The following is a 12,020-nucleotide window of genomic DNA, read 5'->3' on the forward strand; positions in this document are numbered from 1 at the left end:
CCATTGAACTGTGTTTTCACATTTCAACCCTAATTAGCACCCCTCAGTATAGACACTTTATTACAGTTGTTGCAGATGTTTTGGTATGGAAAGGCAGTGTCTGAGTAACCATAGTGCATTTCTCTATATTATTGTAGCAGTGAAATTTCCCCAGTAACATTTTATGTATTTAGACCTTTCTGTCTTTTAAGACTATCAAAGGGTTTTATGACCACTTTGTTATTAGCATTATGTTACTAGGTGGGTTATGAACAGACTCACAGGTTACAAAAAAGCACTGATTAGTATCATAATCCTAGAAAAGCTATACAGAAATAAATCCTGATGATTCTGTAGGCTGAAGTATAACATGTATGTGCTGAAAATGAGCTTAAGTTAAGTAGAATAGGTGGACTGCTTAGTTGCTAAAATTCCATCAGGATCACAGGGTTATGCACTTTTGCAACACCAGCTTTGCGATGTGATATAGTTTCCCACAGTCTGGACAAGGAAGTTTTGATATGGGTGTACAGAGTCTCAAGGAAACAAGGATCTTTGTGGGGAAAAAGTCTTAAACACTGTTGGGCTCACAAAATTAGTTTAACTGCAGCAATACAACCAGCATGAAGCCAATAATAAATTGTATTCATTCCAAGTCAGTACACTTCTTTTTAATACAGAACATCAGATCTAGGATTACCTGATTCTCCCTTCCCTACTTCTCCCAGTAATATAAACTGGTGGAGTATTTATGTAGAAGGAAAGAAAACTAGCAATAGCTAGTGTTTGACAAGAAGGCATAGGATGGGTGTGGAGAGTCATATACACTTCTACGTATATTCACTTACAGAAAGTAAGCTCTATTGAATTCAGTCAAACTTCCTTTGAGTAGACATGTTTAGGATTATACTGCCTAGTAATTTATACCTGCTGAAATAAAAGTACAGCAAAATAGAGTTCTAGTCCTTGGTGAGCAATTCTAACCATCTATGATCCCATGTTATCAGAAAAGAAGAGAGTGGAAATGAATTACCTGAGTTCTAATCTCCATGACACATGTGGGTGCATGATGGTATTCCTGAAAAAGGGGAACCATCCTCAGATGGCTTGCTCTTTTTACTGGCTACAGTAGGCAGGAATATGCAGACTGCTCTTTTAGAGGAGGCGCAACCCCCGGCTAGAATCTTCCTGTCAAGTCCCAGAGCAGACATCGCAAAAAAGCTTCCCTTGATTTCCTCATAGTTCTCTTCTTTCTAATATATTTCTTCCTCATCCTCCAATATCCTTTCTCATCTTGGCTAACTTCCCTCTATTAAAGTAACACTGGGAGGAAAAGAGAAAATTATTCTACACGGGAAGTTCATTTTTTGTGTAGCATCTTTTCTGTGAGGATGCTGGGATCTCAGTCATTTTACTGGAATGTTACATACTCTATGGATATTCTGTGACTGGAGAGATTATTTTAATAGACTGTCTGAAGTGGCTGGAGAGGAAGTAATGGGTTGGCTGTATACGATCTGAACAGAAAGTACTCAAGACACAGTGAGTTTTAGGTTATATGATTGTCACCTCTATATTTTAAGTGGTTTGTGTTTATGTTTTAAATACGATTAAATATTTTATCCTATTATCAAAATACCATTGCACATATTTAAATAGCAGTAGTAGCATTCTGCCATATCTTTCCATTGCACTGTTGTACAGTACAGTTGTACAAGCATAACTGAACTGCTTGTACAATGGCACTTAGCTGATTCTCCTTGGAACCTAGTTTCAGCCAGTGCAACATCATTTGGCCCTGCTTTTGGTTTGTTAGCCATCTCAATTGCTTTTTTGTAGTGGTAAGGTGAGTTATAAACCTAAGCAAGCAAGCAAGCAAGCAAGCAAGCAAGGGATGTGCGATGCCTGTGCTAGAATTTCTCATTTCCAGTGGATGGATAGATTGCAGTAACAATATTGCATCTATCATGCCTGACTCACATGAAAGAGGCTCAATGCACAAAATGGGCAGTGGGGCTGTGATCCAACATTGCTTGGGCAAATGTGCATCCGGAGCTGCACAGTATCAGAGGCAGGGCCAGCAGTGTGACCCCTCTGTCCCCTCTTCATGAAGGGGACTTATAAATTCAGCAAGCTATATACTAATAAATAATTTTCTAGGTTGTTTGCTAATGCAATTATTGCAATTAGCAGTTGTATCATGAGAAGGCAAACTTCCTGGAGAAGACAATCATGCTAAGGAAAGTCACAGGCAGAAATAGAGGAGGAAGACCAGATAGGGGATGGAGAGAATTCATAAAGGAAGCCACAGCTTGGATTTTACAAGAGCTGGATGGGGCTGTCATGGATAGGACATTCTGGAGATCTTTCATTCCTACGGTCGCCATAATTTGGAGAAGACTTGACAAAGACAGTTACTGAGTTTCTACAACGTTGGTTCAGGTCTTATGAGGAATATTTCAGATGTGGAATTTTTCTAGTACTGGTGCAGAAAAAATGTGCTCCCATGTACAATAAGGTACTAATCTATTAGAAAAAACCAATAAAGAAGAACGTTGGCAGGCAACCCTACTCTGATACTGGGAGAAAAATCACAAGGGCTCACAGAACAGTAAATAATTTTGAGAAGACTATTTATTTATTTATTTATTTATTTATTTATTTATTTATTTATTTATTTATAGCCCATCTTTTTCCTTGCAGGAACCTAACACAGCTCACATAATCCTCACAACAACCCTGTTGTTGAATAAGATTCAGTGACTGGTCCAAAGTCACCCAGCGAACTTGATGACTGAGTGGAGACCACAACCTGGATCTCCCAAGTCTTAGTGCAACATTCTAACCAACTGCTACTCCATACTGGCCAATATGTGCTTTTTAAGTGATTGTGAGGAAACCAACAGTCCCTTTAAATTACCATACATTTGCTCAGAACACACCAAGGTCTTTGGAAGATTATGTGAAGAAGATGACATCCTGTCTGCTGTGACACTGTTCCAGCAACTGTAATGGGATCAGAGATTTCCTTCCCTCTGAAATGCTGCATTTCCATTAGTTTTGTCTACTGAATACATCAACAGTTAAATAGAATTTATGCAGTTTCATCAGTAGCTAGAACCTTCTACATTACACATTGAGTTATGAGATCTTACATATATTTACAGTGCACACAAGGGAAGATTTATCCCTCTTAGGCACGCACATCATTCATCACTCTCATCCCAGCAGCATGAATGCCAGCGCTCACATCGTTTTGCTTTTTGCCTTGTCCAAACTCACCTCCAGGTTTGCCAGCTTCTAATTGCTTGCAAACATCTATTGCAAGATTTCAGTTAAAGCAATATTAGCACAAACTTCATAAAATAAAATTCCTGCGTGACACCTGAAGCCCCAAAGCTTTTAATGTTTTCACGTTCGCATGCAAATTCATCCTCTTGTACAAGCAAGGGAGCTCTAGTTAGAACTTTGCACTCAGATATTGTATTGGCTTAGTTTCCTCTAGGGATGAATCTATTCTTTCCAGCAAACAAAATAAATTGCATCAGCAGATGGGAAACAAAAGTCAGGCTTATGCAAACAAATTGCATGTATGTAGCCTCGAGGCCCCATCTAGTCTCTTCTCCTTTTCCTTCTCTCCACAGTCAGGTTATTTCCCTGAGGCCACTAGTGATGGGCAAATTTGGCCCAAATAAATGTACTATTTATTCATAAAATAGCAAGTGTGTCCATGGGATCTTGATGGTGGATTCTGCTTCAATGCAAACTCCTAGGGTAGGTATATGAGATTTTGCACATTTGCAATATCAGGGCGCATCTTGGGATATATAGTTTGGAATTGCATTGTGCAGCATGACCAAGTCCCGCTCTCTTTCTGACTGGTCTGCTTGCATGATGATGCCATGTTGCTGTTGCCAGTATGTGTGTGGAGTCTCTGGAAGCCTTTTTCTGCTGGTGGAAGCAGCTGTTGGGCAACTGAAAATTTTTGGATCTGGGGGAATCTGTCCCCTACTGTACCCTAAAGCTCACAGACAATTCCAAATTGAATAGTGATTTCACAACACATCAATCCAGGGTTGTTACAAAGGTGACAAGATGAATAATGAAGAGCAGTATGAATAGATGTTTTTGACCAATGAAACAACTGATCATGAAATTCAGCCACAGCTCTTATTTGACCTGAATCAAAAGACTAAATTCTATGCTCAGTTGCATCTTAGTTCTTTTATTGCATGTGAGAGAGCTTTTCTTTAATGGTCCTATCACTATACAGCTGTGCTTGCGACTGTGCAAAGTAGCTGTATACATATACAACAGTGCTAACTACCCTCTCTCTAAATCCTTCTTTGACCCTTTCTCTAGATTAGATTTAAAATGGAGAAATGTCAGAACTAGGTCTTAACAGGATATTTGTGACACAGTTGGAGCATTCTGGTTCCCCAAATGTCTTTATGGATTGCAGCTGGTCAGATCAAGCAGCAGCATAGAGGCAGGGAAAATAAGCAGAATTGCAAAGTGTTAATGCGTGCACTCTGACCTTCTCCAACCTGGTGCATTTCTGATGTGCTGGATTACATCTCTTTCGTGAGCCGCCCCGAGGCTTTGTTGCGATGGGGGCGGCATAGAAATGTTTTAAATAAATAAATAAATAAATAAATCTCTCAGATTCCCTCAGCAGCTAAGCTGTCTAGGGATTTCTGGGAGATAGAGTGGAGGGCACCAATTTGGGAAGGATGGTCTACTTGATCTTAATGTCTTTGCTGCTGAAAATATAAAATAGCATGAAGCTGTCCCTTAGTGAGGCTTTCTCCACCAAATGAGGAAAGAGAGATCTCGGTCCTGTTGTGGTGGATATTGATACAACTGGGTCAGAAACTGGCAGTGCTCCTACCCAAAGCACCCAGGCTGCCCTGCATATTAATTTTTGAAATACCATAAATAAACATTAGTATGAACTGCATCCATCATCATATGTAGAATAATCCCATGATTGAATGAAAACTTTTTCTCTCCATCGTTTCTGCACTTGTCCTTCTCTTGTCTTCAGTCCTTAAAAGCAAGCAAACTATGTAGTGACACCTACATAGCCCCACCACACAGTATGCCTATGTCTGGACAACACAAGGTTAACCCAACCCACCCCTTCCCCTCTGGTTGGTCTCCTGGGATGGGCTAGTATTCTTGTACCTCAAACTCTTGTGGGACAGTAAAATGCAGGATTTCTACCTTCCTTTGTCAGGCAAAGTCTTAGAAAGGGTCTGTGGAGGCAGTTCAAAGTTAATGAAATGTTTATTATTTATTAGATCTATAAACTGCTCCCAAACCCCAATAGGTTTCTCTGGGTGGTATACAATGTAAGAATAAAACTAATCATAAAAACAAATAAAATACATATAGTGCTACAATAACAGTAACTGCATAGTTCATAAATTTAAAATTATTCAGGTATAGTAGTAATAAAACCATCATAAAAATCCTAATAAACTAAAATTCATTCAGTATTATTCAAACATCAAAATACCTGGAAAATAGGAATGTCTTTGCCTGACACTGGACAAAAATGAGGAGAGCACCAGGTGAATTTCTCTGGGAAACCTATTCCATAGGTGGGACACAGCCACTAAAATGCCCCCTCTTCTATTTGCCATGTCCCTCAGCTCTTGAGGGGTGGCTCTTTGAGAAGGGCCTCTGAGCCAAACCTTTGTCTGGTAAGTACATATGGAAGTAGGTGTTCCTTCTAGCTCTATATTTCAGAAAATTAATCTATTTACACTGAAGAGTCAATAGGTCTATTGTGACTGCCTAAACACAAGCAATAGAAGACTGCATTAGAGGAGTCTTCTGGTGTTGAGACAAGTGTTCAAATTATTATTTTTGAACTGCCATGAAATTATATTTTTCTATTTCAGCATCATTATTGATCTACACCCAATAAAGGAAAATGAAGTTCTGAAGATATTAAGATAAATGTTTTATTCCCAAGAATGATAATGCGAATCTGTTTATTAGACTTCTGGGAGTAACATATGGGAAAAATGCATTAGACATTTTTCCAATGTATTTGCCAGAATTTTCAGTGCCATAACTTTCTACAACACTTGAAAGGCCACTCACAGTGATTGAGCTTCTAATCTAATTTGTGACACTGTGCTAAAGTTATTGTCAAACTGTTACTTCAATAAATTCCTCACCAATTGTATAGCCAAAATATGCAGTATCAGGTTCTCATTTAGTTTTTCTGGAAAGATATAATGCAACAAGGCCTTTGAATTACAAAAAAATTGTAACTGGGGAATTAGGCATGTTTTTAATCCTAGCCATATCTTTTTTCATTTTAAACAAGGCATTTCAGCAGAGCAAGGGCACAAACCTATGCGCGTGCATGCAAACACACACACACACACACACACACACACACACACACACACAGATGTCCACATGGACCATTATAATTGTGGGTGAGGTGCATGTGTTTGAGAGTATTCAATGCTAATGATACAGGCTGCTGACTCTACCAGCTTGGACTGCATTGTAGGGTGGGCAAGTAAAGGGATCTGAATGGAAGAGATACCAATCAGGATTCCAATCATTGTACAACTGAGAAGCCAATTATAGTTCTTAATTTTATTTTCAAGCTCCACGTATGCTTTTTCCCTTTAACATTCCCTTTCATAAAATACCTGAACTAGTACATATTGTAGTTTTGAAGAGATTTGTTGTCATCCTTTGCTTCATTATACACAGCGTAAAGCAGGAATCCGTGTATATTTTGCTGTTTGGATGTATGGAAAGTATTCTTAGCAGACTAGAAAGTAGGCTCTTAAGTGGTCAGTCAAGCACTGGGCACATATCCATTGACTAAAAATAGGAATAAAGTTTGAAAGGAATTCCAGAGGAATCCAGTCTGTTGAAGACGAGAATTTAAGACTCAATATCAATCATTTTTTCTTGGAAAATGAAGCATAAGAACAGCCATACTGGATCAGACCAAGGGCCCGTTTAGTCTAGAATTTTGTTTACACAGTGATCAACCAAGTGCCCATGGGAAAACCATAAGTTGGCCATGCGTGCAACGTCACCCTTTGGCACACGCAGCCCAGCAAAAGGTGTATGCACACAATGCCTCTGATATTGGAGGTAGCTTATAGTAATCTAGTAGCCATTGACAGCCTTATTCTCTTTGAATCTTTCCAATCCCCCTTTAAAGCCATGCAAGTTAGTGGTAATCACTGTGGAAGTGAATTCCATAGTCCACTCACTGTGAAGTACTTCCCATCATCTGTCCTGAATTTCTCACTGAGCTTCAAAGGAATACCCCACTGGGTTCAGTTGTTGCATTATGCTGTTAAATCATCTCTGTCTTACGCTGATCTATGAATCAAAGCCCTCCAAAACATCCTGTCCTTGTCAGCCCTGCTCAGCTCTTCTAAAGTCAAGACTGTGGTTGCTTTATGGAATAGAGTCATCTCATATTTGGTTGTCTTCTCTCTTTCTGCCTTTTACTTCCCTTCACATTACTGGCTTCTCAGGTGACACTGAGTCTAGTATCATCAAAGGAAGAGAAAAATGTCTCCCTGTCCACTTTCTCCATAGTATGCATATTGGGAATAAGTACATAGTGATCCCTTGCCCCAACACACTCTGCATCAGAACAGCTGCCTCCCATGCCTGTTTTTCAAAATGGAGAATAGCATCATACACGATTCAGTCCTGAAAATGTTTTCTATGGAGTGCTGAAGAATCTCATCTCAGGTTGCGACTCTGTGTCCAGTACTGTGTTAACTGCATCACACTGTTATTCAAATTTTTAAGTCACAAGACCTGGACACCACCTACACTGTTCTCCCCACCTGTTGCGATCTCTTGCATTTCTAGGCTCTTATAGAATCCTAGAATAGTAGAGTTGAAAGGGGCTGAGAAGGCCATTGGGACCAACCCCCTGATGTGGCTGATCACCAATGTGTACCACTTCGCTGCATGAAGGGGAGTGATGATTCTAGAAGGGCTATTGAGGGAAGAGAATTCTGCTCTTGACTCGTTTACTGTCTTGGAAAAATTGTGGGAAGTGGGAGACAGGGAGAGTTGAAGGCAGAGGGAATCTGCTTCTCTTTTTGCACACATCTCTGTCTATCTCCAGGCTCATTTTCCCAGCTTGAAACAGGGCAAGGACAGACATGATAAAAGATTTTCAGCTTTTTGTATCTGCCAAGCAGGATGAGAATAGGAGGTATAGGAAAATCAAAACTGGCATATGAAACGGATGATGACATAGTATTCCTCAGCCTACCTAGTAAAGCCTCACTTCACAGAAGACTCTCCAGAAGAACACACTGGTACATTGATCAACACTGCTTTAAGAAACCAACATGTCTTGCTTCTATTTTTCTGCCCGTCTCCCTACTACCTCTACAATCTCTTCCTCCTCCTTCTGAGTGTAACAAGTTAATAGCCTTGCAGCTACATGCTTGATATGGCAAGAGGATGGACCACTTCCATCTCAGGCACCCGGGTAGAAACAGTGGTGGTGAGTGGGAAGGGGCAAGGCTAACAGGCTTGAACAAACATTCTGTATACTAATGTGTGCGCCTGACAGTTCTGTTGTGGGTCCTCAGTGCTGTGGATGAGTCCCAAGTCCTCTTTTTCAGTGATGAAAGCAGCACTGTCTCTCCTCTGGCTAATTCACATGCTTCTCTTCCCTGAATTGTTCCACATGGTAATGCCTTGAAAGAATCACTGATCTTTGTAAAACCTCAAACCATCTGAGCTAAAATCTGAACTGGTCTGCAAAACCGGAGCCACTGGGAGGAAGGCAAGAGAGTTACTGTCACAAATCTAGAGTGTGAAATGAAGGCCAGAATGAGTGATCTCTTTTCCCATTATTCCCATGAGTGGCATCTTCATTCTCAAACTGCAAGACTGTATTGCAGGCAATGCACATGTAGCTGCAAGTATTTTGCTAATCTCTTCCAATGTGAAATATTGCAGTTTCCAAGGCAAGGTTTGCAGCAGACACAACAGCAACAACAGACAGCTGCTCTTGTCAGACAACTCCAGAAACAGCTGTCAAGTAAGTATGCATGCCACAATATATGGCCAGTGGACTGCGATCATGTGTTGAGTCACATGTTTGGCAGACCCGCTCTACATTTATCAGAATGATGTCTCAGCTATGTTGACAGGGATCCATAGCTACAAGTTTTCCTAGAGGTGTTTTGAGGTTAATCTCCTATATTTGGTAATCAATTTTGCCATCCTATTCATACACACTCAAGGCAGATAAGTTCTACTGAGGAATTTGTTTGTAAGACTACACTGAGCAGTGTGTAATTATTGCTTGCTCTGCAGTCTAACATGTTCTAAATGACTAGGGACACATTTCTTGTTTTAGGTGTGAATGACGCCAGGTTCATATTTTAAACAAATTTGTGCAATCAGGCAAAGAGGATGACTCCTTTTTGGTGGGTGTGGGGCAGTGTAGTTTAGCCTCAGAAGGTCCCAGCATCCCTGGCATTTTCAGTTAAAAAGATACCTGAAGTACCCAAATGGGGAAGAATCTCAGTCCAATGGAGGGTAAGAATCTCAATCCAATGGAGGGCCACTGCCATGCAGAGTGTATAAAACTTCTATAGGTAGAACAATTGTCCAAAAGTATAAGGTAGCTTCATAAAGTAGTACAGAACATTTTGTTCATAGCTTTGAGTTGGTTGTTACTGCTCATGAACAGCATGGGAGTTAGGAAAAGGAAGGGCAGCTACTGTAGACACATATATAATTGCCAGACACTTTTCATCACCAAATCACCAGTGGAGCCAGAACTGTAAGTAATGAATAGCAGCAGATGACTATGGGAAAGAATTTTGAAAGATGGGGCAGGCCAGATGTCCAGCAACAGAAACTGGGAGGGGGAGACTTGTGGGATAGGAAGGCGCTAATAGCTCTATCTGGCTGATGTGGGGAAGGTATAACCAGAGACTCCAGTCTATGGGAAAGGAACATTTCAATTTTCAGAGTTATCTTTTGAAATATGTATATTGTCTTGGATGCAATCAATTAAGCATCTGTACTTGAAAATTCTCTTTTTCAAAATTGTCCTGGCACTTTGTTCAGCTACTTGGAAGTAGGCCTCATTAACATCACACCTTGGCAGAGGATTTCAATTTTTGGGCACATTAAGGTGCTTCATTTTCTTTTCCTAGGTAACCAGCCACAACAAGTAGTGAATCCATATGGTCACCCTTCACACTTCTGAATCTGGAATATGGAAGCAAGACAAAGTGTTTGCACTGAAGAATGGGAGAAACAAACTTGATGCACTAGTTATTTTTTCCAATTTTTTGTGCTGCAACCGATGTGAATATATAAGAAATAGGTGATTTTTGTTTTGCATTTAAATAATTATAAATATATGGATTATGTTGGATTATATAAAGAATGTTGCTGCTGCAAATGTATGGATTTGGTGCTTTTAGGGTATTAACACATTTTTTCCAAGAGAATCAAAATCCTGAATTTGTTTTTGAGGAAAACAAGGTGTCTTTTTTGTCCTCCTTAAGAACTGCACTGGACCAAACTACTGACTAAAAAAGCACTTCCTTCTTTTCCCTTCCACGAGGGTGTTCCCCACTTTCACTCCACCACAATTCATTACTTTTTGGTAAAAGATGCATTGATTTTAGAGATGATAATTTTGTTCATGTTTGTAGTTTTCCTTTGCACTTTATAATATTTGTTGTCTTCAAAATACCTTATCTTCCCCTCACCTCGTCTGCTTTCATTGTGATAATAAAGTTGTGAAGGAGGACCTTTACCTGTATTCATAATGTTTTTATGGAAAATGCCATGTTTAACAACAATAAACTTGCTGGATTGTCCTTGTGCTGGCAAGTGCACCTTGGACAGATGAAAATGAGCAATCGCTATACAGTTTGCTTGGAGCGGGCTGTCATGTCCTTCCTGGAGAGGTCAGGAGCATTTCATGGATGTCGGGCTGCAGTCCTGTGCAGTATTGGTTGCTAGCCATGCATCAGTACCACTGAAGCCAGTGGGACTTGCACATGCCCATTGGTGCACAGGGTTGTAGCCTATACATGTAGAGACTAGAATCATTCATCACATACGTTTTCATGCTGTTTCCTATAACTGTTGGAGATCTCTTGCAAGGGCTTCCAAGCATGCAACAGAAGAAGTCCATTTTCTATTCCTGTGTGTGGGGGTATTCGATCATAATTTAAGAAAAATGGTTTCAAAAGAAAAGAGTACAAATGTTTCCCAGCAATGTGAAGAAAGAACTGTTTTGCTTCTTAATGCTTTAGAATAATTTCTTTCCATGACTCTCCAGCATTGGAACTGCCTCTGTGTTGGTCCAATATAGAGATGTATTTTCCCATGGGAAGCATTCTACACTGTGAGTCCTCATCTAGAATTACCTTATCAGCTGTTTGTAAGAAGAGGTTGTTGATCTTACAAAGAGCTAATGAGGTGGTATACCTGTCCCTGGACAATTACCACTGCAGGGAAGGGGTAACAAATGCTTCCCATGGGAGGGGAGGGGGAAAGGCTACGCAGAGACAGGTGTGTCAAAGAGGAAATTGGCTAGAACTTGCATTTGCAAAGAACTTGCAACTTTATGGAGGAGCATTCAGTCATGAGTCCCCATGACAGTCCAGGGACAGGTTTACAACCTTGGCTACGGTTTGTGAGAACTAAGCCTTAGTTTTCTAGTCTTCGAAACAGTCCTCATTATTTTGTATTGTAGGTATTCAAGATTTCAACTTTGGTTATTTTTAGTTGTGTAAATACAATTGTATTTATAAATTTGCTGCAGAAGCACAAGTAAATTATTCATCAAATTTATTATTATAAAATAGAAACTATTTTAACCTTGTGAAAGTGGTATTTGCTCATATTAGAGTGAAAATAATCAAAAGAAACTACAGTTTTGTGAATTTTGAAATTCTGTGATATCTTTTTAGAATTAGATGCACAAATTTTGAATATGACTCATGTAGGGCATTTACAAATACTTGGGACTATTTTACCAT

At 39.8% G+C, this 12,020-nt stretch overlaps 1 protein-coding gene across 1 annotated transcript in view; it reads left to right on the top strand.

Annotated features, from left to right (window-relative positions):
• MED12L (mediator complex subunit 12L) overlaps positions 1-10,639 on the top strand; it is a 204,382-nt gene extending 193,743 nt beyond the window's left edge. The window contains exons 44-45 of the mRNA XM_044432963.1: positions 8,965-9,046; positions 10,176-10,639. Of these exons, the coding sequence (XP_044288898.1) occupies positions 8,965-9,046; positions 10,176-10,228 (135 nt within the window). The 3' untranslated portion in view covers positions 10,229-10,639. The remainder of the gene's footprint in view (positions 1-8,964; positions 9,047-10,175) is intronic.
• The last annotated feature ends 1,381 nt before the right edge of the window (positions 10,640-12,020 follow it).

This window comes from Varanus komodoensis, unplaced genomic scaffold (genome assembly GCF_004798865.1).
Source record: "Varanus komodoensis strain SLA01 unplaced genomic scaffold, ASM479886v1 scaffold25, whole genome shotgun sequence".
NCBI classification, from domain to species: Eukaryota; Metazoa; Chordata; class Lepidosauria; order Squamata; family Varanidae; genus Varanus; species Varanus komodoensis.